This window comes from Zingiber officinale, chromosome 6B, assembly GCF_018446385.1.
Source record: "Zingiber officinale cultivar Zhangliang chromosome 6B, Zo_v1.1, whole genome shotgun sequence".
Lineage (NCBI taxonomy): Eukaryota > Viridiplantae > Streptophyta > Magnoliopsida > Zingiberales > Zingiberaceae > Zingiber > Zingiber officinale.
Window position 1 is genome coordinate 104737333 of NC_055996.1, and position 27585 is coordinate 104764917.

The 27585-nt window shown below is 39.7% G+C and overlaps 1 protein-coding gene, 1 long non-coding RNA gene and 1 pseudogene across 2 annotated transcripts; 1 reads left to right on the top strand and 2 right to left on the bottom strand.

The window, feature by feature from the left end:
- Positions 1 to 940: 940 nt before the first annotated feature.
- Positions 941 to 5566, bottom strand: LOC121988660 (probable serine/threonine-protein kinase At1g54610). The gene is made up of 7 exons (XM_042542204.1): positions 4997 to 5566; positions 4628 to 4912; positions 4225 to 4542; positions 3328 to 3555; positions 2940 to 3040; positions 2314 to 2434; positions 941 to 1562 (listed from the first exon to the last, which is right to left on the bottom strand). Exons 1-7 carry the CDS (start codon positions 5378 to 5380, stop codon positions 1257 to 1259), a joined length of 1743 nt encoding a protein of 580 aa, XP_042398138.1. The 5' UTR covers positions 5381 to 5566; the 3' UTR covers positions 941 to 1256.
- Positions 5567 to 14342: 8776 nt separating this feature from the next.
- On the top strand, positions 14343 to 15404 carry LOC121988661. The gene is made up of 3 exons (XR_006114069.1): positions 14343 to 14946; positions 15009 to 15154; positions 15348 to 15404. It is a non-coding gene; the product is annotated as an uncharacterized LOC121988661 (long non-coding RNA).
- Positions 15405 to 26881: 11477 nt separating this feature from the next.
- LOC121993283 lies at positions 26882 to 27026 on the bottom strand (annotated as a pseudogene).
- Between the last annotated feature and the right edge of the window lie 559 nt (positions 27027 to 27585).

Below are 27585 nucleotides of genomic sequence, written 5' to 3' on the forward strand. Positions count from 1 at the left end.
TTAAAATCATTTTATTTGGTGGAATATTTTGTAATATTTCATCTAAGTCCTCCCAAAACTTTGATTTTGTAACTTCATCTAATCTTACTTGTGGTGCATATACACTAATTATGTTCATAGTTTCTTTCTCCATTATTATCTTAAGGGTTATAATTCTATCCCCTTTTCTAACTACTCCTACAACTTCATCCTTTAACAAATTATCTACAATAATACCAACTTCATTTCTTGCTTTACTTTTTCTAGTGTACCATAACTTAAACCCGAGTTCTCTATCATCTTTGTCTTCTCGTCTATCCATTTTGTCTCTTGTATACACAAAATATTAATCTTTCTTCTAATCATTATATTTACTACCTCCATTGATTTACCGGTGAGAGTTCCTATGTTCCATGTTCCAAATATTAAATTATTAGTTTTCTTATCATATTTATTCCTATTGAACCTATGGTGTGAGAACTCTTGCCTATTTAACATTACATCCAAGTTCTCATAGAGATGTAGCGATTTTTGCTAAGACGTTACAGTCGGACATTGTAACGCAAACTCTTACATATTTAAGCACTACACCTGAGTTCTGGAGATATAGCGATCCTTACCGAGACATTACAATCAGACCTTACAACGCGTTCTTTCCGAAGAACAACCTAACATTAGCACAATAATTTAATAGATTCATTTATTAAATATTTACTATAATTTTGACGCTGACTGACAACCTAACATAACCCTCCTCTTATCCGGACTTGAAATCGACCATGACCAATCATCATGGACAGAGTTATTATCATATGAATATTGGAAAAATATATATATCAATTCTTCAAAAGCTAAGACCACATTAAGTTATGCTGAGTACATGAATCAGGTTTTTAATGTGGCATTTGTCAACATCAGACAGAAATCTAAATGGCATGGGCAAGAGTAATATACAAATGGATGCAATAACAGGATTCCGAACACTTATTTCACTGAACAAATCCAATGCCAGAATCCAGTTATAAACAAGCAAATCGCATAAAAAACAAAAACAATATACATGACAAGAATAATTTCTCTGCAGCCATCTATCGAAAGGCTAACCATACAAAAAAATCAACAGATGTAGAAGAAATCGAATAAGGGGACGAAGGGAGCTGCTTTAACTCCCAATTTAATTTAGAGGGGTTTTTAACCAGCAGCAATGGATGATCTATCCAGTTCATATGGACCGCTGTTCATCTAACTTGAGTGAAGGTCTCGACTCTCGACTGTTTTTATGTTTCGTTGGTAGCATTAGCACTCGAAAGATGCTTTAAGTTAGCAGGCATCTGAGTCGCTGCAGATTTTTTCTTTCGTCTTGGGCCACCGGTGGAAGCTGGATCAATCAAGGGGCCAGACCACATTGCCAATTCACTTTTCTGATAGGGAAATACTGTGCTGAACGAGGACTCTAGCGGTTCGAATGCAGGATCCATAGGATGAGATGACTCAGAAGGATAACCAAGTGCTCCATCCTGGTGAGGTGGTGGGAACTTCTCGCTCTTACTCTTTGCATTAGCATGAGTAATCAGGCGCAGTCTCTGTCAGTCACACAGGAGGGTAAATTAACATCTTAACTAGAAATCCAAATGGCATACAAATAGCTCTACTTGAACTGTTCATTGATAGTAAGCTCCATTTGGGAAGGTTACTGACCATTACAAATGCCGTCATTTAGATACAAAGAAAAACTAGTGTTGAGAAAATAAACAACACGCACATAATGACTCTCATGTGAACTATGGAAAAAATTCACTAGCACCCATGTTTCCTTGCATAGGTTAAAAACAAAATACAAAAGAAAAACAAGCCGCAAGAATCAGCCACAAAAATCTTCTCTTTGGATTTGTCACCCTCTTTAGGTTAATGTAAAAGATGCACAGTGCAATAACATGTGTATGAACATTTCAGTTCGCAAAGTTGGCTCTTACTGATTCAATGTGTACATGAAAACTCAACTGAATCTAGCACTGCATTTTTATTGCCTTCTCTATTTCCTCCTTGTACTCTTTGATATATACTCTTAAAATTATATTTTGATATGGTTAAACTACCAAAGGGAACCTATTTACAGTTTACAATAATTCTTTTAGCCAATCAAGATTTAAACACCATGGAGAATATGTTAGTGTCGTCTGCAGGGTGTTGTGTAAATTAGGCTCTGATTAGGAAATGAATGTAATCTTATTCCTTATAAATGAAAAGTAGGAAGACAACAGTTCACAGTGGCAAACCAATGTTAAATTATTTTGCAATCAAATGATTAAAAAACTAAAAGACTGTTTCACTTACATCAATGTTAACTTGAAGTTCCGCATTAGCTTCAGGGGCAGGAATTGCCCTTGTAGTTCGCTCTCGTGTGCGCATCTTCTTTGTTCCACTAACATTGGCTTTCCCACCACCAGCTCTCAACCTACAAAAATTGGCATCATTAAACACATGGAATATGTGGAATAAAAATTGCAGCTTCCTAAGTGACTTCGAGTCCATTTATGTCTCAACTATCCATATCGATTGTTGTTTTCAGTGTGACTCCGTGGAGTTGGGAGCTTGAAGTAGAGTTTAAGGAAAGACATTTCTAAAAAGAAGCTACCATGTTACTTAAGCCGTTTGTTTTACCATTCCATCCTATCTTGAGTTTCATTATGGTGTCTTTGCAGTACCTTGACCACCCATAGAAAAGCAGTTCCAAGATAACAACATATTCCAAAAGCTACGCAGGCATGCAGAATATAGTATTATTTTCTTAAACGGCAGATGCAAGACCATATATTTCATTAAAAAAAACCATATTTTTTTTAACAAAAAAGAGTAGCCATAGTGGAAATTATATTTTAAAAGGTGATTTCAGGAGGAATTCATTTTCCATGATCCATTGGTAATAAACAAAAGAAATCAGTAGGAATGATTGTGAATACCTTCTTGCTTCTTCATCTCTCAGTTTAGCATCCATCTCCTTGCTTGGTGGATACTTCGGGAGGCTTGATGGTTCACATGCGTATGGTGGAGTGTTAAAGAACTGCACAAATCAAAACAGGTAGTGATTACAGTATAAAAATATATATTAACAGACAAAACAAAAATGCAAAAGTTTCAAATACATTACTTGGGCCAGAATGAACCATATCATAACAAAATAAATGTTAGAAGATAATTATTATTAGTAGATAGTTGTTATATGAAGATGGTTGTTAGGAGACCCTTCTTTAATGCAGCTAGTACAATTTGCAATATTCTTCATAGCAGAAAAAAGAAAACAAAAACATTATATTGAGCGTAAACAAGTTCACATCATGTGGCACCTACTTCACTATTTAGAGCAGCTGTTGCAGTTAAACGTTCAATTGGATCAATTGCAAGAAGAGTTTCAATCAGTGGCAATGAAGATGGTGGAAAGTCTTTAAATGTCTCCTTTATGAAGCGTTTGTATGGTTGTTGGGGTTTAAAAATAGTGGTATGTGGCAGCTTTGATTTCTTCCAATACTCCTCGGAAGGGGATCCGCAAAGCTTGAAAATCTTGTGCAGCTGCTCAACCTAATAAAGATGGAAACATTCAGATTTCAGAACACACCAGCCATAATAAAAGACACGTTTAAGACAAAACAAAAAATCTTAATTTAATACTGGTATATTCAAGTAGTATATGCATAGTGTAGTAAGGTCTTGATGATACTCAGCAAACATTTTAAACAGCCTATAGCTTGTATAATAGTATAGCCTCTACGCAGACACACCTCAAGTTAGTTTCTATATTTACAAACCTCACCTTTTACCTTGAAAATGATGTCCAAAAATTCAAAACTAACATGAAATTGATGTTTGGATTAAAAAAAAATGGTCACTCCTGGCATAGCTGTTGCCAATTCGAGTCTTTGGTTCGGAGATTATGTTAAAAGCTTACTTCAGGAGATGAAAATCAATGTACCTCATACTCTTCTGAATTTTTTTTAATCCCTTTTTACATGTTCATAATAATGTATTATCAATCTACACTATCATTCATGTGTTTCTGGCAACAAAAGAGCATGAATTCTACATGTTTGGATACAAGTAAAATTCTACAACGATATATTTGTCCTGCCTAACTTGAATCCTTGCATTATTATCCTCTAGTATCAGTAATGCTATGGAGAACAGCAGCTACTTTACATATAAAGGAGGAATAGCTAACACTTTCCTCAGTGAACTAAACCCACATGGTACCTCAGTCCTCCCAGGCATGATAGGTTTCCCAGCTAATAACTCTGCCAAAATGCAGCCAGCACTCCAGAGGTCTATACCCACACCATAGTCAGTGGCTCCCAAGAGAAGCTCCGGTGCTCGATACCAAAGTGTTACTACCCGGCTGGTCATGGGATGCTTGCGGCTTGGATCGAAGAATGTAGCCAAGCCAAAATCAGCAATCTTCAACAACCCTTCATTATCTATTAGGAGATTGGAACCTTTAATATCCCGATGCAGCACACCATTATTATGACAGTGCTCCAACCCTGACAATAACTGACGCATATAACACTTAACCTGGAAGAAATCAATATCAGATGGATATCATGATAAAAATCATGCTTTTATTAAACGCATAAAATGGCTATCATGGTAGTGTAACCTGAGCTTCAGTAAACTTGATAGTGGGACTCGCAGCAAGACCAGCAAGATCATGCTCCATATACTCGAATACTAAATACAAACTGCAAGTCATCCTGGAAGTCACTAAACCTTCCAGTTTCACCACATTGACATGATCCAACTGCCTCAAAATAAGGATTTCTCTCGCCATGAATTTCACACTTTCCGGCTCCATATTGTCAAACCTAACTTTCTTCAAAGCGACGATTTTTCCGGTCAGCATGTCCCTCGCCTTGTAAACATTGCTGTAGGTTCCTTGGCCAATCTAAATAAACAGGAAAAAGGCACCACTTTTAGCAGCCAAACTCACCGAACCAAAAGCATGGGGGAGCGAAAAACGAAAGATTGCCTTGTCGATCTTCTCGAAGGTGTCAGCACGGCGGGGCGTCCAGCCCTTAATGGCCTCCCCAGCAACATTTGAGAGCCAGGAGGGCCACCCGGCGGCCACCTGTTCCCCCTGAACATGACCAGGTGGGTTGCTCAGCCTGGGATCAAGCCTCTGTCGCCTACGCCGCGTCGGGCGATCTCCATCCGGCCGCTTGGCGTCCTCCTTCCGAGCATGGGAGTCGACCTCAGCAACGGCGACGGTGTCGATCCCTGGAGGTGCCGCCTGGGACTGTAGTTCGGAGACGACGGCGCCGGAAGGTCGCTCCTTATCTCGGCCACGGCGGCGGCTGCCGAGGGAGGATGGGGTGGGGGCAGCGGAAGCCTCTTTGGTGAGGAAGCAGCCCATGGTTCATTCAGCTCATCGCGGCACCGCCGCCCGGGAGGTAGGAAATGTAGAGGCGTCAGGCGGATCGGAGCTCCAGCGGAAAGGGTTAGGGTTGGTGCCAGTTACGTCCTCGGCTCGCTGGTCGCCGCAGCTCCTGATTCAATTTGGTGTATGTGGAGAAAAAGATGCGAACTTGGGAGTCGAGTAGGCGGTAAAAGTAACAGAGAGGAACGAGAAAAATAAACGGAAAGGAGGTGACCCGACTACTTGCGGTAAGCTGCTCCGCGAAGGGAAACCAATTGTGGAAGAAGGTCAATTATTTCATATATTTATTTAATTTTCTTTTTTATCGGACAATTATTGTATATTAATAAGAAAACAATTGAGTGAGAGTGATGAGTGGAAGGCTAAATTTTTAAAAAACAATACTTTTTTAATTAGTCCAATTTTGATTTTAAATAGATGTTTCGCAATGCCTATTTTGTCCACTAAACATGTGGAGAGATAGATCTAGTTAATAATAGTTTCATAAATTTAAAATAAGTAATAATCCAAAAACTTTTTGACCAAGATCCAAAGCCATGCGTCCAATCCCATTTGTTTAAACTCATTTATTAAACAATTTATGGAGCTCAAAACCAAGCTCAACAATTATATAATAAGATTAATTATTATTAATCTAATATATACACGATTGTACGATATGCAATAATTTTTTAAATTTTTATTGTTAAATTATTTAATATATATATATATATATATATATATATATAGAATTGTTATGCTACGGACTAATTGTCATGTCATATTATTTTATTTTTTTAATACAATATTTCCTCTTTCTATTTTCTTCTTCTTCCTCGTTCTCTCGCTGCATGCTCGCCGCCTCGTCACTGCACCTCGTCACCGTCCAGGACGCCATCACTTGCTTCTACCGCACCGTCCTTTCCTCCGGCAAGGAGCTGTTCACCCAAGTTGTTTGGTCCGCCAACCAAGTCGGTGGCGCTTTCCTCTCCGTCACCGTAAAGTATGAAATTTCACCCTTGAAACCCCACGCCCATTTGTTGAGGAAAAAGTAGGGCAGGAGGTCCTTCGTTGCTAGTGATTCCGCCATCAGCCTTCACTAGGATACCTCTGCCACCACTTACGAGTCGGGGCTCGAGTCGAGCAAGGCCTTCTACCTCGTCATAGTCGACGGTGGACGTGATGTGGGACGTGCACGGATGGTGGTTCTGCGACTCCTCCATGCCCACCGCCCGACCGTGTAGGAATTCAACACAGCGGAAGCAGCTCGGCGGCGGGTAGGCGGCAGCAGCCAGAATCCATGCTGCGATCCCCGACGGGTTCACCCCTCGGGTTATAGTGTGGGTGGGTCTAGGCGGCCGGAGGCCACCGGCGGTGAGCAGATGGCCAGCGGCCGGGCGGGTGGCGGGCGCGCGAGGAGGCGCGGTGAGCTGCTTCGGTTCGGCGAGAACGAAGGAAAAACAGAGAAGAGAAAAAGATTGTATGAAAAAAAAAATGACTTGGTGGGTGGTCCGTACCATTCCGTAATAAAAGTCCGTAGACTAACATTTCTCTCTCTCTCTCTCTCTATATATATATATATATATATCCTCATTCCTATAGTCTGTGCATGATTGAGACCCTTGATTCGATTCGTAGTTCTTTTTTGTTTATTTTTTTTGACAAATTATTAAAAGGTGTGTCTTAGATATTGTATTTACCAAAAGACATATGGTAGTTAGGGTTATATCAAAAGACGCAGATTTAAAATTTTAATTTTCAGATTACCCCTCTGGCTACCTGGCAAACACCTTTTTCAATCACCATTATCCAAACATCCAAGCCACAAATAGAATTGAACATTATTTTGTGGTTCGGATACACGTCCTCTCACCGTCTCTCTCCCTTCATCCCTTTGTGTGGTGTTATAAACACAAAAGAAATATGAACCTCTTGCACTTGTCATTCCTGCTCGTGCTGGTTGGCGGGATTGCATTAGACGAGTTAGGGTTTTGCGATATTGCCGTAAGAGTTTCAAGAGGAGACCAAAGGACAACTGCAGTTAAGAACGTCAGCCGAGAAGGACAAACTTCTAGCAAGAGGGAAATTAGTAGAAGAATACATGTAAAGATTTAGTCATGTATGTTATAGATTTATTACTGAAAAATAGGATAGTGATGATAAAAAAAATTACAATATTGTTGCAATGGGTGATGGAAAAAATCTTTATTATCGTTTATTTTGGTTGTGTGGGGAATAAATATTCAACAACTCCTGCAATATGATGTAATCGAATACTTAATCGATTTAAGTATTGCTAGTTTATGAGATTGTTAGTTAAGTTGGGCTAACCATTTTTTATTTAGGCCTCGCATTTTGTCAGTGGTGGCCCAAGTTTAAAACAAGAATTGTCTACTTCAATACGGGCCTGATATCGATGATATCAGACCCACGTTGGGTATGATATCATCGATATCAGGCCCAACGTAATCTTTGGTTAAAACTTAAGTTTTACAAAATATTGATGTTTTCCTCGCTCAACCCTTCCTAGTAGTTTGTATTGAGCAAAATTACAAATTAACAACAACACCTGATTATGTAGTTGCAAATTTACTAAATTAGTTTGTAATTAATTTATCAGAGACGATCATCTAACTGAAGAAATTCTCTCTGAAATATGAAATACGCTTGATACAAATTCTAGCATTGGATATAGAGCTAATGTAGGAGAATTATCCAGAACAAATATTCCATCATCTTCGCAGTATAGTTGTGTGTCTAACACAAATAGAAACACAAGCAGTAATTTCACATTTGATCTAAATGAAGAAGCTAGTATTTAAGAAGATGTTCTAAATCCTTGTACAACACTTGGTGATTACTTTGAGCCTACTTGGAGGGAGGAGGAAGGGTACTATAACCAAATTGGAGAGGAATTGCAATGTAATACAGATGTACAAGAATTCTTAGCTGATGATATGTAGATTGAACAATATGAAATATCTTCAGAGCAATACAGTGACTTAGAGGAGAAGTTCCCAATAGCTGATGATTCATATATTCTAAATTCTCGATTGCTCCAAAGGCCAATTGAAGAGGCAACATATGAGCATGAATTTTTTGTTGGACAGAGTTTTCCGTCTCAACAAGAGTTCAAGAATGCTCTTGTGAAACATGACATGGTTAAACATATGAGATATAACCCAGTCGACACTCGGAAAAATAAAGTAAAAGTCGTCTACTTCAATCAACCGTGTAAATGGAGAGTATTTGCCCGGGGGATGTAGAGTTCATTGTTACGAAATATATAAAGGAATACCAATGTGACACCATTAGGGAAAGTGATGATCATCAAGCATGCTCTTCATCCTTTGTAGCTTCTTTTGTTGAAGAGCAATTTCTTGCTAATGAACAATACAAGCCAAGTATGATTATAGCAGATATAAAAGCTAGGTTTGGAGTGACCATATCATACAGAAAAGCATACATAGCTCGAAAGAAAGCAATGAAGAAAGTCGTTAGAGATTATGACCAAGCATATAGAGATCTTCCATTATATCTACGTGAGTTAAGAGTTAGGGATCATGAAATCTATGTGGCACTACACAGGAATGAGGATAATCAGTTCCAACGATGTTTTTGGGGTTTTGAAGCTTATAGAAGAGTATTCAGGTCTTATCTTCGCAAATTAATTGGAATTGATGCCACACACCTAAGAGGTAAATATCCGGGTGTGTTGTTGATGGCTACAACAATTGATGCTAATGACAATGCCCTCCTAGTAGCCTTTGGAATTGCTGAAGTTGAATGTGGGTCTGCATGGGAGTGGTTTTTGGATCATACGAAGAGATTCTTTGATGTTGATCCAAAGTCAATGAGCATAGTATCAGATAGACATCGCGGCATTATATCAACAGTTAGGAAAGTATACCCTACCACACATCATGCTTTCTGTTGCTACCACATGTCTTGCAATATGGTAACAAATACTGGCAGTAGGTCAGGTTTAGGCCTATTTTGGGCAGCAGCTCGTGCAAACACAACACTCCAATATGTTCTCATAATGCAGTCCATGCTTGAAAAACATCCAGATGCTCATAAGTGGCTTCAGAACATTGACCCTAAAAGATGGGTTAATGCACACTTTAGTGGCAGAAGGTACAAAATGCTAACCACCAATTGTGTAGAGAGTTTAAATGCTTTGTTCAAGGAGACACGTGAACTTCCCATAAACAAGTTAATTGATAATACCAGAAGAAAGGTAGCTCAATGGTTCTTTAACCGTAGGGAGGAAGTCATGAAATGGTATGTTGTGTTGACACCACATGCTACCAAAGAAATGGAATCAAGGAGGGAGAAAGCTAGACGATATAAAGTCCACCCCTACTCTCAATCTGAAATGGAAGTAGAGACATGGAGTGCTTCATACATTATTGATTTGGAGAGAAAATACTGTAACTGCGAGGAGTTTCAAATTTCAGGATTGTCTTGCTCACATGCAATTGCCGTTATCATTCACCGGAACATGGATACACTCTCATATTGTGAACATTATTTGCATTCACAAAATTGGAATGCAACATACATGGATAGTATTTATCCCTATCGAAGCAAGGAATTTTGGCCTAGGGGAGTAAACAACATTATAGTACAACATTATAATTCTATGTCCCGTAGCCTTGTGCAGCCGGGTAGGCAAAAGAAGGCAAGAATCGAGTCGAAACATACTGGGAAGGTAAAAATCAAATGTAGCAGGTGCAAACAACTGGGTCATAATCGGATGACCTGTAGAATACCGCCAGCCCCTGGGTCTTGACTTATAAATTGGAGGAGTTGATTCATGTGTTTTGTATGCAGTACATACATAGAATTGTAAGAAAAACAGGCGTGGAAAGTAATGTTATTGTTGTATCCTTTTATGTAGTATTTATTTTATGATACAGTGTTATTGTATGTATGAGAAGTGTAAACCATCACCTGCAAGGCATAATTAATAATTCACACCATATATCCATTTTGTAAAATAAAAATGCGCTACCAATTGTGAATATTCAGAAACATAATAGGTTTAGCATATCTCTACATTTCAATTCAACAAGAAGGGGTTTGTAATTTCAAAGTCATGTAAATATGGTTTGAAATATAAATGAGTTAAAACTCGGACAAAGGGATTGTAGTGATCCTTGAAAAATATAATTGGACAGCGGTTCTCGTTCATTAAAAAAGAAAAGAGGTGCACCGTTCCGTGCCAAATGGCACGGAGCAAGAACTTCTAACCCAGTGTGTATAAATATGTTTTAACACCATATATAGCTCCTCCCACCTCATACCTTCACAAGGAATGTGGTTCCAGGTAAATTTAAGTAGGGGAGGGTCATCAGTGGGTTTTGGTCAAAACTCACTGATGGACCTAGACACCTCTGATTGGACCCATTTCAGTTCGAGTGAGATTTTGACATTTCAAGCACTCCAACGATGCTAGCAATTCATGATTTTACAGCTCTGTAGATGTGGTAGCAAGGGTTGCAAAAGGAAAAAAAATTCAGCCTCTATTGGGCCTGATATGAGAGAATATCAGGCCCAACGTGAGCCTGATATGAGAGCATATCATGCCCAACGTGAGCCTGGTATGGTCTCCTTTCAAAAAACTTGATTCTATATCCCTCTTCCATAAACTTTAAATGTGCTACCATGGACCTTATTAAAAAAAAGTAAATAAAATTAATTTAAAAGGTGCTCCAATAGGGTTTAAGTCTACATCACGGGGAGTCAGATACGACTAATAGTATCGTAACATACCTTTACTCTCTACCTCATATTTGACTTAAAAATAAAATGGTGGCTGTTGTTCTCCAAACTACAAAAGCATTGTTTTAAATTTATAGCTCCTCCCCACTTAAACCTTCTTATTGAACGAGAATATGAGGAAATCAAAAATCAGATATAAATTATAATTTTTTATTAACTAGAATAAATTCAGATCATATGAGAGTACAAATATATATATATATATATATATATATATATATATATATATATATATATATATATATATATATATATATATATATATCATTGAAAAAAGAAAAGAGGTGTGCCGTTTCGTGCCAAGTGGCACGGAGCAAGATCTTCTTATCCAGGGGTATAAATAAGGTTTGACACCATATATACCATCTCCCCACTCAAACCTTCACAGGGAAAGTGATTTCAAGTAAGTGGGGTTTGGTAAAAACCCACTGATGGACCTACACACCTCTGATTCGATCCATTTCAGTTCGAGTGAGGTTCTGACATTTCAAGCACTCCAACGATGCTAGCAATTTATGATTTAAAGCTCTATAGGTGTTGTAGCAAGTATTGAAAAAAAAAATCAGCTTCTGTTGGGTATGATATGAGAGCATATCAGGCCTAACGTGGACCTGGTATGGTCTCCTTTCAAAAAACTTGATTCTATATCTCCCTTCTATAAAATAGTAAACGTGCTACTATGGTCCTTATTAAAAAAAAAATAAATAAATAAATTTAAAAGGTAATCAAATATCAAATATAAATTGCAATTTTTTATTAACTAGAATAATTCAGATCATATGAGAGTATTATATATATATATAGTGCATCGTTCCGTGCCAAGTGGCACAGAGCAAGACTTTCTTATACAGGGGGTATAAATAAGGTTTGACATCATATATATACCATCTCCCCACTCAGACCTTCACAGAGAAAATGATTTCAGGTAAATCCAAGTAGGGGAGGGCCATCAGTGGGTTTTAGTCAAAACCCACTGATGGACCTAGACACCTTTGATTGGACTCATTTCAGTTCGAGTGGGATTCTGACATTTCAAGCACTCCAACGGTGCTAGCAATTCATGATTTAAAGCTCTGTAGGTGTTGTAGCAAGTATTGAAAAAAAAAAAAATCAGCCTCTGTTGGGCCCGATATGAGAGCATATTAGGCCCAATGTGGGCCTGGTATAGTCTTCTTTCATAAAACTTGATTCTATATCCCCTTTTATAAAATAGTAAACGTGCTACTATAGTCCTTATTTTAAAAAATTAAATTAAATAAATGTAAATGGTAATTAAATATCAGATATAAATTATAATTCTTTATTAACTAGAATAAATTTAGATGAGAGTACTATATATATATATATATATATATATATATATATATATATATATATATATCATTGAAAAAAGAAAAGAGGTGCACCGTTCCGTGCCAAGTGGCACGGATCATTAAACTTACTGCCAAAAGACCAGCAACGCCGTTTAGGTAAGAGAGGTTGGTGTTAGAATGTATTGTCCGAGTTGAAGAAAATATGTCCCCAATCTTAGATAATTGTGGAGCCATAAATTCATGGATAGCTTTAACCCAGTTGAATCTAGCAAGATTCTCAAAATCATCTACTATATCTATAAGACATAACGGGACCTTATATGTACTAAAAGAAAATAAGACACAAACAAATATATACAAAATATAGAATTTACAAAATAATAAAACATCATCTTCTCTTTCAACGCGATTGCCATAAAATCTAAGCAACTCCTCAATTCTTAATCTAGTAGCTTCTTTTTTTGTTTGAGAAGTATGTTAGAAAGAGGTCACCACATGCTTTATTTGAATTGATCGGAATCGAAGCTCCTCGATTTGCAATACCAAGGAGCAATGAAACGTCTCTTCTTGTGAAGGCAACCGGAACGCCTGACCAAGTTAAATGATTAGTTGACATCTACAAACATATACATAAGTATTCGCCACACGCTGGGCCTGATACGATATCGTATCAGGCCCACGTTAGGTCTGATACGATATCGTATCAAGATCATGTTAGGCCTGATACGATATCGTATCAGGCCTAAAACCTCTCGTTTGCAATAAGAACCCACTATCACTGCCATTAGCTGACCAGATTATTCACCTTTACAAAATATTTGATTTTACTATACAACTACTTCGTAATAAAATTACATTATACCTGAGAATTTGAAGGTTTGAGTACTTGAATCCAAATTTTGAAATATATTGACCAAAATACCACGGATATGCTGCATATCTTGTATGTCCAAAAAAATGCTAAAGGGTGACTGTTTGATCACTACTATGTGTCGGTCATGTAAAATCACAGATCCATGATGCTTTCCTTTCTTTGTGGATGCTTGAAAAAAACTTTTAAAGTGACCTAATACACTGTTCCAGTGTAGTTTCTAACCAACATCCACTGAACCCTAAATTTTAAAAATTTAAAAATTTTTAAATCATACTCGTTGAGCTTTTCAAAATCACAGAGTTTTAGATTAACAGAGTTTCAAAAGGTGATACCTTTACAGATAATTGAAGTGGAGAGGACGATACACCGGATCCCTTTCTTTGCGCCATTATAAAAGAAGATTATTGACGGAAACCCTAAAACCCTACACCTGAGCCTCGCAAACGTTGGATCAGAAGGTCTAAATGCTAGATGTCGCTTGATCAAGGTACGAACACATTACTTAGGGTTTCACTAGGGGGACGATTTCGCCACAATATTAGAGCTGAAATTGGAGACTTACGAAGAACACCCAGGCATGGCCGAGTTGACAGACGGAGGGAGAAAAATGAACGCAACATTATTTTAAAGTCAAAATAATTCAAATTGTGGGTCGGATGCCTGGAAATTCACAACGAAGGAGGGGACGTTGGCGGTAGGGTTAAAAATGGGAATTTCACATGAATAAACTGCGCCTTTTGATAAAAACCAAACTACGATGCTGTAAAATACCGGAAAATAGGCGAATATGAATAAAGGAATTTTCCGGAATTTTTGGTAATTTTTCGGGAATTTTTCGGAGCTCGTACGGACGAGTTAACGGGGATAAAACGGGGTCCGGAAAAGCCTGTTTAGGCTACCCCATTTAAGTAAGGAAATGTTTATATTTACAATTCCTTTTTCTTTTATTTTCTTTATTTCCTTTATTTTTTTTTCCCTTGCCGTTTTCCTCTTCCCCGATATCTTCTTCCCCCTCGCGACCTTCTCCTCTGCCCAAACCGCCGCGCTGCGGTTTCTTCTTCTTCTTTTCATTTTCTTCATCCCGAGCCGCACACCCGAAGCTTTCTCCTCTTCTTCTCTCCTCTGCCACCACCACAGCGACGCCGTGCCCTAATTGGGTTGTGCCGCCGCTGAGATTTGCTTCGCCGCCACCGACCTAGTGCAGCCGCCGGCGACGCAAGGAGCAGTGCCTCACACCCTGGTGCCCTAGCATCTTCGCCGACGCCACTGCCTCCTCTCGGCTGCTTCCTTGTGCCGGCCACCGTTTTCCTCTGCTGGCGCCGATCCCCAAACGCTTCTGCCCTAGCCGAGACCTAGGTGCTGAGTTCTTCCTTGACGTGCCACTGTTGAGTCCTCTTCCCGCACGAGGCCAGCACAGTGACGCCAGCCGACCACCGGCCACAACTCACAGTGCCGACCTTTTCTTCTGTGCTCAGCCGCGACACTCATCTCACGGCGTCACCCCGCAGTACACTGCCGAGCCTTCTGCCGAGCCTTGGGGAGGAAGGGATTTAGCATAGAATTGGGTATGCATGGTTGAGATCAGTGAGGTGAGTTTTGGTTACTATGATGTTCTGTGGTGTTCTTGATCTCACCTTGATCCGAATGGTAGGGAAGAATCCAGCAGAGAGGAGATTCTATTCCATTCTGTTGAGATCTGTGGATTTGCTTGGTTCCAGCATCAACAGTAGGTTGTTTGCTGCGGAAAGTAGCTGTGGTCGATCACCACTTCCTCCTTCTTGATCCGGTTGAATTGAGGTAAGGTTTACGGTTTTGATCTTTGTGTTAGATTGTTGCTAGTTGTGTTAGCAATAAATATTGATTTAGGTTTAGAAGTTGTATAACGGTGTAGTTGGGGTTAATGAAACTAACCCTAACTGGTTAGTGGATTAGAAATTAGTTTAGCTATTTATTTATGATTAAATTAGCTAAACTGTGCGATTTAACACAGGACTTTGACGCGAGACGAGTATCTCGGAGTCAGATTGGACCTTTCTATTTTCGGAGGCGGGTACTTTTGACTTTTTGTCTTTGATATGCTTAGTAATGAAATTAACATATTGCATCAATTGTGTTTCTTATCTGTTTCGGTTAATCACTACCCAAATCTTGATACATGTTTGATTGATTGATTTGTTTTGCATCCCATGTATACTTTACCTGTCTATACATGCTTATACGGGTAGTGATATACCATGCTTCACCATGTTCGGGACCTAGGTTTTTATACCTGTACCTTTGATTCGATATGATTCACGACCTAGGGTACTTTTCATATATACGGATTAGGTCGATGTTTATATGGTTATCGCATGCATCATTTGATGATTGCTTCACGATAGTCCGCCCATTATTGCTGAGCACACCATTACATGGATCTCGCACACACCACCACCATGGGTTAGTGGTCGATTCAGTAGAATCAGTGATTGTAGATCCTTCGCTAGAGAGGGGTGAATAATGACCCCAATCTCACTTCTTCCTGATAATGTGCAATGGAAAATACAAAGAAACGAAAGAGAAGAAAACCAAACCTTAACACGAGGATGTAACGAGGTTCGAGATTGGCCCTACTCCCTAGGTCCGTATGTGGACGAGTCCAACAACTCCGTTGACGAGTCCCTGAGAACCATTAATACAATATACTCCTCAGGGTGGAGAAACTCACAAACGTTCAATGAAAACAAAGAGTACAAGAACAAAGAGTAAGCAAGAAATACAATAAGAATACACAAGCACCAATCTAGTTTTCTCAGTCCGATGAAGAATAGAAACATAAAACTCTAACAAGAAGGAATGCCCAGCGGGAAGCTCACGCAAGCTTGACGAGCTCAACAAAACTCAAGCACAAAGACTTAGCAACAGGAAGGAGGAAGAAGAGTTTTCGCGTAAGACGCCTCGACCCTTTATACCGCCAAGAAGACAATGAGAACTAGCCAGAAGTTAACCTTCCCTCGATCGGTCCGCAGACCGATCGGAGGAAGTGATCGCCAGACGGCCCGGGACCGATCAGAGGTGCCCGACCGTTCACCGATCGCCGCCTCCCGAACTCCGCTATCGCGCTCGACGGCCGTGGGGACCGACAGCCGATCGGGTCCCGCATCGATCGGGAGGCTTCACGCAGAGTCGCCCAACTCTCGTGGAACTGATCGGTCCTCGGACCGATCCCACTCTCGCCCCGATCGGTCCCGGACCGATCAGTTCCATGCCGATCGGTCCCTCGCACCGATCGCAGCCCACGTAACCACGATCGCTTCGTTGTTATCCGACGGCCACCGCACCGATCGATACCCAATCAGACATCGATCGGTCCGCATCGATCCGCAGCTTGGTTTTCGCCCAAACCAAGTCCCAAGTCTCCTAGCCAACATCCGTCAACCTCGACTCCTTATATCACGCTAGCATCCGGCCACCTCGACCGCTAAGACTTCCATCATGTCCGGCCAACCTTCGACCTACTGACTTTTCCACACCGACGTCCGATCATCCCCGATCCATCCGGATTTTCCTTCGCCAAGTATCCGATCACTCTCGACCTACTGACTTTCCAACACCGTAAGTCCGATCATCCCCGATCCATCCGGATTTTCCCTTGCCTTCACCACTGAACTTTCCAACCGCCTAACATCCCGTTAGACTTTCCCACCGCTCGCTTCACTCACCAGACTTTCCACACCGCCTAACATCCTGCCAGACTTTCTCCCACGCGCCAAGCTCCTCGCTGATTCTTCCCGCGCAAGCTCCCCGCTGACTTTTCCGTCACAAGTCTCCATACTTGACTTTTTCCTAATCAAGTCAACTGTGTCAACCTCGACCTACTAACAGACCTACAATCTCCCAAACATCTATTCTCGTCCCATATCAAGAATAACTCTCTCACGAGTGTCAACATCAACACGCAACTCAACTAGGTCAATCTCGACCAAAGTCGCATCAACAATCTTCCCAAGTCAAACATCAAAATACAACTCGAGTCAAGTCAACTCGAGTCGGGTCAACCAGGTCAACCTTGACCTAAGGTTGCACCAACAATCTCCCCCTTTTTGATGTTTGACAAAACCATAATCAAGTTTGGTTAACCCGATAACCTAACTTAGGTTTTCCAACCATCTTCCAATGTCCAATGTTCTTTCCTTGAACATTCTCTGGACATTCTCCCCTTAGGTTAACCCGATAACCTAACTTGGGTTCTCCAATAATTCTCCCCCTTTTTGACACACATCAAAAAGTATTCCAATGTTCTTCCTCGAACATTCCTTGACATTCTTCCCCTAGCTTAGGTTAACCCGATAACCTAGCTTGGGTTCTTCAATAATTCTCCAATGAACACTCTCCCCTTTTTGACACACATCAAAAAGAAAAGGAGGATATCAAGGTCAAGAGTTTCTTCCTAATGAAAGTCCCATACCTTTCATTGAAACTCTTAATTTCCCCCTTGATACTAAACTCAACAACCAACTTAGTGATAATTCCATATCACTCAAGTCTTTAAGAGTAAAAACTCCCCCTAAAAGTCAACTCCCCTTGACAATTAGGTAAAACTCCCCTAAAGGTCAACTCCCCGACCATCGCACCAACAATGTCTTGGAGAGTTTCAAACCTTTAGAAATCCACAAAACCCAACTTCCAGTTGAAATTTCAGACCAACAGCTGAAAATCAGACACTGGCACACACTGATCGGTCCCCAGACCGATCAGGAACCCCATGGATCGGTCCCCGGACCGATCCAGCCATCGAAATCAGAATTTCTGATTTCCCCTTCCGGAAATTCAGAAACTCCTAATAAATTCCAGAAAATTCCAAAAATCGTGAAATTTTGAGGATACATTCCTCATAACATACACTATCATGGAAAAATAGTTTTCTATGAAAATAGTTTCCATTTTTCAATCTTGATACAAAATTCAAAAGCTTTGAAATAGTTCAAAGTTAAGTCAACTTCAGATCACAATGTTCAACGATGAATGCTATCACTACGAAAGCTTCATCAAGGTTTTTCAAATCAATTTTAAAATTCTTTTAAAACCATTCAATTTAGGACCATAATCTTAGGGCTAAATGTACACGACTTGTACACAAGCTTTCCCTACGATCCTTCATTTCGAATTAGGCTCATCTAGGTACAAGACCTATGCACCTTGATCCTAACTCATGATCCTAATATCTCACACACATCTAAAGTGTATCAAACACATCCAAGTCAATTTTGATGTGAGATACGGGTTTAGGTTATCTTAGATAAGTTCTCACGCATTTTCTAAACATCAATTGATCTCAATATCAAATTATGCTTGTCATCCTTAAATCAATTTTATTGATTATAATGCAAGAGATGATGACATGGCATATAATGATATCATAAGTAAAAACATGTGCCAATGTCATGGCATAAAGTTCAAACTAAACTAACACATGACATATAATAACCTAAGCATTATCATGGCATTTCAAATGATCATAAATTAAATATGATGTCATGACATGGCATATGGCAAACAACCATGGTAAGTTAACACAAATAAAATACCTAGATTATCTATCTAAGTATCCTTAATCACTTAGCTAACTTAAATTCTAATCCTAGATTGCCCAAAGTGCTCCAAGAAAATGTCAAAACCCAAATTGACATTTCTTGATCTCTTGTTTGATTTATACCATTTAAAATTCTACACGAGTAGCACTTCTAAGTTAAGGCCCGGATTGCCTTGATTACCTAAGAGAATATCAAAATCCCAATTTGATATTTCTCTAGGTTTTTCCAAATTGTGTCAATTTAAAGTAAGATTAATATATTCTCACTTTGGCACAACTTACTCTTCCAAGGAGTGAATGACAAAGATTATTCCATTTCATTTTCAAAGGTTCCCAAAACCTTAAAATGCTCCTCGAGTGTCAATTTCCTCAAAGTTAGGTTAACTACCCTTCTTATCGAGTTGACACTCTAACCCTTCTAAGAAAATGCTCCTAGGAACCCAATACCTATTAGAGCTCATCGTTCACTAAATATTCACTAGGATAACTTCCCTAGCAACCCTCCTAACGACCCTCTTAGGCTTTGAAGCCTTGGTCATTTGGGTCTCATCAAGGTCAACCATAGGGGTGACTTCCCTCGTGATCTTCCTAGCCCTAGGTTTTGCTCCATAATCGAACGGAACATCGTGATAAGGGCTCGACTATTGGGACTTAGTGTTCATGACCAAACCCTTTCGTCTCGACATCGTTTTCACCCAAACCCTAGAGACGACTTCTCCATGTTTTTAAGAGCCTTTTAAATTATCAAGTCTCGACCTCAAGACTTGATTTTCCTCTCATACCTCAAGTTTTAATTTGTCATTTTCTCTATTCCTAGGCATATGTCTAGTCTTTTGGGATTTCTACCCAGGTTTTCCTTAATTTTGGAAGCGTTAAACCTAGGGTTGGTATTTCTAGTGTTATCCTTACCCAAGCTAACATGTTTAGCACCCAAGCACGTGTTGATTTCTAGTGTTAACACGCTCATCATTATTTGCAATAGAATAAAACTACTAGCATGTTTCTTATTCAATCTGCAATAGGTGCCTTAAAGGCACCTTGTGGTTCGCCTTAGCCCCCTATCGATGGCATCCCTCGTCTCGCGAGGTTGCTCCTCCTCGACATCGACCGATAATGTCCCCTTCGCCAGACTGAAGCACACCACGTGCTTCTTGCCTCACAGGTCGGACCCCGCCTCCCTCGACTTTCGTGCCTGGGAGTCTCCTAACCTCCTCGACACTTACTCAGAAGTGCCCATGTTTCCTACACTCAAAACACATTATGTGTAATTTGCTTGAAATCACGGTGTTCGAGTTACCTAGGGTTGTGGACGGAGACGAGCTTCTTCTTCAACCCTTCCTGAGGTGGAAACTTCCTCTTCTTGCTCGAACTCGAGCAAGAGGAACTCTCCTCCTCTTCTTCCTCGGATGTCGAGTAGCCCTCAACTCCCAATTCGCTCCTCTTCATGGCTTGAAGTGGAGCTCTCCTCACGGTACTTCGCCAAGTTATCCCACAATTCCTTGGCATTGTTGTATTTACCTATCTTACACAAAATATTAGTAAGGTAATGAAAATTCAATTGTTTTAGTTACCTCATTGTTGATCGTGGATCGTGGACTTGTTCCTTCGTCCACTGCTTCTTCTGCAGAGGCTCTCCTTCTTTATCCATCGAGGAGAAAACCTTGTACACAAAACCGTTCAACATATTAGTCCTAAGAAAATACATCATCCTTACCTTCCAATACGTGAAGTCATTGCAGAAGGGTGGAATCGTGATGTCTTCTCCGAATCGATCCATCTCTAGCTTTGCTCCCACGGGTGTCGATCCGACGAAGAGCGCCCTTGCTCCGATACCACTTGTTAGGATCCTTCAGACGCCAGAGAGGGGTGAATACAACCTTAAATCTCTCGCTTCTTTCCTACAATTCAATACAATGAAAATACAAAGAAACGAAAGAGAAGAAACCAAACCTTAACACGAGGATGTAACGAGGTTCGAGATTAGGGCTCCTACTCCTCGGCATGTCCGTAAGGTGGACGAGTCCACTCAATCCGTCGGATGAGTCCCCGGAGAACCTGCTAATACAATATACTCCTTGTGGGTGGAGAAACTGCAACTCCTGCAAAGAAACAAAGAGTACAAGAACAAAGAGTAAGCAAGAAATACAATAAGAATACACAAGCACTCTACCAATTTGCTTTCTCGTCGAGTGCCGGATGAAGCAGCTTCAAAAACTCTAACAGCAGCACTGCTCCAATCGGGAAGCTCACGCGAAGCTTTGACGAGCTCAACAAAACTCAAGCACAAAGAGACTTAGCAACAGGAAGGAGGAAGAAGAGTTTTCGCACGTAAGATGCCTCACCCTTTATACCGCGAAGAAGACAATGAGAAACTAGCCGTTGGTCGAACTCGATCGGTCCGCACCCGTGGAGGAAGGATCGCCACCGATCGGTCGCGGACCGATCAGAGCTCGATCGGCTCACGCATCGATCGCCGCTTTCTCCCGAACTCCGCGATCGCGCTCGACGGCCGGGGACCGATCAACTACCGATCGGGTCCCCGCATCGATCGAAGGCTTCACGAGAGTCGCCAACTCTCAGCAGAATCTGATCGTCCTCGGACCGATCCCACTCGGCCCCCGATCGTCCCGGACCGATCAACCCATGCCGACGTCCCTGCATCGATCAAGAAGCCTACGTAACCACGATCGCTTGTTGTTATCCGACGGTCACCGCACCGATCGATACCAATCAGACACCGATCGGCTCAGATCGATCCGAGCTCGTTTTGCCCAAACCAAGTCCCAAGTCTCCAAGCCAACATCCGTCAACTCGACTGTTGGTATATCACGCTAACATCCGGCCACCTCGACCGCTAAGACTCTCCACAAGTGTCCGGCCAATCTTCGACCTACTGACTTTTCCACACCGACGTCCGATCATCCCCGATCCATCCGATTTTCCTCTTCGTGCCAAGTATCCGATCACCTCGACCTACTGACTTTCCAACACCGTAAGTCCGATCATCCCGATCCATCCGGATTTTCCTCGCCTGTTTCACTCACTGTAACTTTCCAACCGCCTAACATCCCGCTAGATTTTTCCCACGCCTGGCTTCACTCACCGTGACTTTCCACACGCCTAACATCCAGCTAGACTTTCCCACGCGCCAAGCTCCCTGCTGACTTTTTCCCGCCAAGCTCCTCGCTGACTTTTCCGCCGCAAGTCTCCATACTGACTTTTTCCCGAATCAGTCAACCAGTCAACCTCGACTACTATGCAGCTTCCACAATCTCCCAAACATCTATTCTCGTCCCATATCAAGAATAACTCTCTCACGAGTGTCAAACATCAACACGCAACTCAACTAGGTCAATCTCGACCTAAAGTCGCATCAACAATCTTCCCAAGTCAAACATCAAAATACAACCCGAGTCAAGTCAACTCGAGCCGGTCAACCAGTCAACTCGACCCAAGGTCGCACCAACAATAGGACTCGTTAGCACCGCTGGTCCGCCACGGTGTGTGACACAACGAGTTATCCTACAGGGATTCCTCCTCTCGCGTACCGGAGTCGAGAGCATCAAGGCCCCCATCTACGATTGGGGTAGAGGATAGTGTACTCGACAAAGATCCCGCCCACCTGGCCACCATCGTGAGTAGTGACGACAGAGGCACATTGTCACCCTACCCACCGGCCTCACTTTGTACGATGATCGATCGCCGGGGTGACCAGACGATCATCGCATCATACGCACGATGTTTATTGCTGGTTCGCGGGTCACGCATTTATACGCCGCATATTGTTCGATACCTATGTCGATACATGCACACAGATCCCTATACCACTTGATCGCTCGACCTTATACTCAGACTGGTTAGAAGATTCTCCTGCTTACTCGGATGCATTTTTATCTTTCTTATCGTGAGACGCATGATTAGTGCTAGGTGTTGTTTCTTTACTTTGCATATCAATTGACTGCCGAGTGTCGGACTCACCCCGCCTTTATTGTTGTTATTTCGTGTCGACGCCGCCAGAGGAGTTCCAACCGCTGGTCCCCACAAAGACGTAGCTACCTCCTACCGGTTTTCGAGTTGTTGTTTTATTTTAGCTTCCGCCATCGACTTTGCTTTTAGTTTTGTTTGACTTTACATACGGATATCAGATGGAATCTTTCCGCTGATGGACTTTCGTACGATTCGATTTACTCAATACTGGACTGACTAAGAGGTGAGTTCGCTTTTGAGCTTTTGTAGTCGAATAGGTGGTTTTTGAGTCGAGTATTAGTACTTTTCGATTTTATATAACCGCTGGATGGTCTGGAATGTGTTTTTATTTATTGTTATTATTCCAGCCGCCTGTGGCTGAGGTATATGAGATGTAGAAAAGTTTCAGATTGTCCGCTGTACAGGGGAGATGCTGCCGAAATTTCTTCGGACAGGGACTCCTCTGGGCGTGACAGATGCGCCTTTTGGTAAATACAATATCCAAGGCACACCTTTTGGTAAATTGTCGTATTTTTTTTAGTTTCGAAGTTAAGTCAATTAGAATTTCAAGATTGAGTTATAGTGTTCAAGTAAAAAAAATAACACTAAAAAATTTTAGAGGCTCATGAGATATATATTTAGGCGTCTAATAATATTTTTTTTTAGCTTCGGGGTTAAATCAATTAAATTTACTTCTAGGATTAAAGGGTTGAGTTATAGTGTTCAAGCTAAAAAAAAATTAACACTAAAATTTTTTAGTTATTCACAGGATATTATGTATATTTAGAGTTTAAGATTTAATGAAATGTGATTTTTTTAAAAAAAAATTCTCATCAACAAGAAAAAAAATGCTTAGGGCGCTTGGATCAATTCCATGTGCCTCGAGTACCTATTGCGCACTCGCACGGACAACAAGTCACACAAGGTATCATGATTATATATATATATATATATATATATATATATATATATATATATATAGCATGGGCGACATCCGTGGGTGACGTTCATGAGTGACACTCGTGGGCGACATAGTGAATCATCGAAACATTGATTTTTTTTTCTTTACTTATTTTTTTTAAGCTCTTGGTTATGCTAATAAGTTTTTACCTTATGGTTTAAGGGTTAGGTTATAGCATTAAGCAAAAAAAAAAAATTTAATCGAAAAAAAATTTAAGTGCTCATGGGGTGTGCCTGTAGTGTCAAGTGTGCATGGTATCAAATATATATAGTCTTAATATTCTACTCACCTTCTTTCCACGACTGTGTTGCGCGACTGAGTGAGTCGGGGCACCTAGAAGTAATCTAGGTGTCTCGAGTGAGTTGGAATCGGGGTGCCCGAATCACTTTTGAGTGTCTCGACTGACTTAGTCTTGCAGCGCATTCGCGAAAGTGAGGTGCACACCATAACAAATCTCTCTCTATATATAGCGATGATATGCTGCTCACTCATATATGCGCGTCTATGGGTACCTACTACCGTGGCATATCATAGTCATTTTTTTATTTTTAAAAATTGGAGCTCAAGGTACCCAAAATTAGATGAGCAACGGAGCCTCGTGGCAAGGGACAAAGGCTAGCAATGAGGGATTGAAGCTCGCAGCGAGGGAGGGAGGCTCACGGTGAGGGACGGGGACAGAGGCTCGTGACAAAGGACAGAGACGGCGTCGTGGTAAGGGACAGATGACGGAGTGGTTGTGGCGAGGGACAGAGTGATCACGACAAGGGACTGAGCGTCGCATGATGAGGGATGGAGCATCGCGCGACGAGAGACGGAGCATTGCGAGGGAAAACCTAGTTTCGTCGCTCACTAAAAGGAAAAGTAAATTTTAAAAACAAAAAAAATTGATTAGGATATGCCACGGTGGCAAGTGGCCACAGGCGTACATGTATGGATGAGCAGTATATATATATATATATATATATATATATATATATATATATATATATATAAAATCATGTTATTAGTCTACTCATCCATTTATGGATAACCCATGAGCACCTGCTATTAAAATTTTCTTTTTCATTTTAAATTCTCATTTCCTTTGTCTTGGCGAGGGATGGAGCGGTCACGACAAGGGACCGAGAGCCAGATGATGAGGGATGGAGCATTGTGCGGTGAGGGACGGAGCATTATGAGGGAAAACTTAGTTTCATCGCTTACGAAAAGGAAAAGTAAATTTAAAAAAAAAAAAAAAAATTGAGGTGAGGAGTATATCATCGCTATATATATATATATATATATATATATGTTATTAGCCTACTCATCCATTTATGGACAACCCATGAGCGCCTGCTATTAAAATTTTCTTTTTTCATTTTAAATTCTCACTTCCTTTATGTGTGAATTGAAAATTAGATTTGGACAAAATCTCATCTTTAAACCCTAAAAATAAATAATACTAGTCAAATTATCATATGAGTTGCTTATAAATGAGTGAGTAAAGTAACTAATTATATATATATATACATGTATATGAGGAATGTTATCCTATATACCCATGTTGCTCATCTTGTGAGTACCCTGTGTATTTTTTTTAATTTCTATAGCTTAAATATTATAATATAAATTCTAAATTCTAAATTCTAAAAAAAAAAATAAAGAAAATATACTTGGTGCTCACAAGGTGTGAGCCATTGGATGTGTAAGTTAATATTTTACTCTATATTTTGTTAGTCTATCTTATGATGCACACCTTATGAGCAACTTATGTATTTTTTTTTCTTAAAGCCGGATATTTCATGGTAAAGCTAAAGGGAAATTAAAATGAGTTTAATATATATAGGTTAACTGTATATATAAAATCATTCCAAATTCATCAGTAAATCACAGAATGTTCTTGAACTAACGACAATATTGCCAAATTGTCACGGAAATAGTTAAATTATGTGGCACAAAAGGACGACGGTATGCTACTTTGTTAAATTATGTGGCACTAACGACAATATTGTACACAGTTTTCAAGATTTTGCCCAGTTAAACTTAGATTCTTGAAGGTTCAACAACATTATTAGAATAACAAACTAATTGCCCTTAATACTCATCAACTTCGAAGATCAAGAAAAGAGAGACCTCTTTTGCCAAGCCAAAGTCAGCAAGCTTCACTGATCCACTTGCATCGACCAAAATATTTGCACATTTAATATCTTTAAGAATAAGAAAAGGATATAATTCTACCTGATTATCCATAGATACATACAAAATCACAGATTTTAGAATCATCATATCCGTCTTCTTGAGATGTAAAGTAGGAGAAAATTCACGAGTCACGAAAAATATTCTGATCAGTACCTTCATTATTGTAGAGGCTCTCTAAATACACAATGTTTTTTTATATCAAAGATGGCAGGGACAACAATGCAGGAACCTAATAGATGAATTTCTCCATAAAGCAAATACAGGAACCAAAGACAAAGAAGTGCCAGTACCCTATTCATAGATTTCCATAATAAGAAATTTTAACAACTTCAATACTTGCTGTTTATAATGAGTGGCATCTTGAGTAATATCCAAACTTACTGATGATGGAGGTAGCAAAGCTAACTTTGATCAAAATTTGCTACATTTCTCATTTGCATAATTATTAACTTTCCATTTTTAAAGGAGTCTTAAAGTTATTATCTTCAACCATTTTTTAGGATGTGGTGATTAGTTCAGAATAATTGAGTTAGGAGAGACTTGAAGGTTGACTGCAATATAGAAGTGTTAAGGTAGCTTAAGTCTCACAAAACTTGAAGAATAAATCAGGTGGCAAATCATGTCTCCTTTCTCTTGGCTGGTTAGCATTTTCTTCCTCTTTGTAGATTATTCTATCTTTCATGTCATTTAACTTCTTTTTCCAAATTTCTTTTTTAATTTGATTGTCTCTTAGTAAATCCTTTTATGATAAAATTATTAATTTTACTATTCACGTGTGTTGTATGTGTAATATAATATATGAATACATGTCATTAAATTAACATCGAGGCCTATAAATTAGATTTGATAAGGGTACGTCAGATCCATATAGTAGTCCAATACAAAAGTGACATTCGAGAATCCCAATAACAAACTATGGTAATGAATTCTCCCTTATAAAAAATTAATTTAATATAACACTTGATCATAGTCAAAAAAATTAAGAAAGATATGCTTTCTAACGTCGTTGGCATGAGGTATTTATAAAAACTTCTTCGCTTGTGGTGTTGCTAATCCTAAGACATGAGGTTAAAGAGAATAATGACAATGTATATTTTTTTTATATAGAATAATTAGAGAAAATTATTAAAAAAAAATTAGTGTGAAAAGAAAAAATAATATTAAAGTAATTTTATTTTGGGTTTTATCAAAATTAGTTGATAAAGAGTTCAATTTTTTAATAAAATAAGAAAATAATACGATGAAACTAGCAATCTTCTGAATTCATCTAATATCCCTTCAATGGAAATCAACTTTTTTTTGAAATCTTGATTTTAGATCTAAAGTGTTTGAATTCCTACAAGGTTTCACCATCAAATTTCAATGTTTTTCTGGACATCTACTTCCAAATAACTAGACATCAAAATAGTTATGGTCTTGTAGTGACTCTATTAAGATTATAAATTCTAGTGTCATTGACCAGAACAGTACTATCAATTTTTAGAACCAACTTTTATTGTTTGACAGCCTCTTGCAAAATCTCTAAAGTAGCATCTAGTAACTAAAAACTGT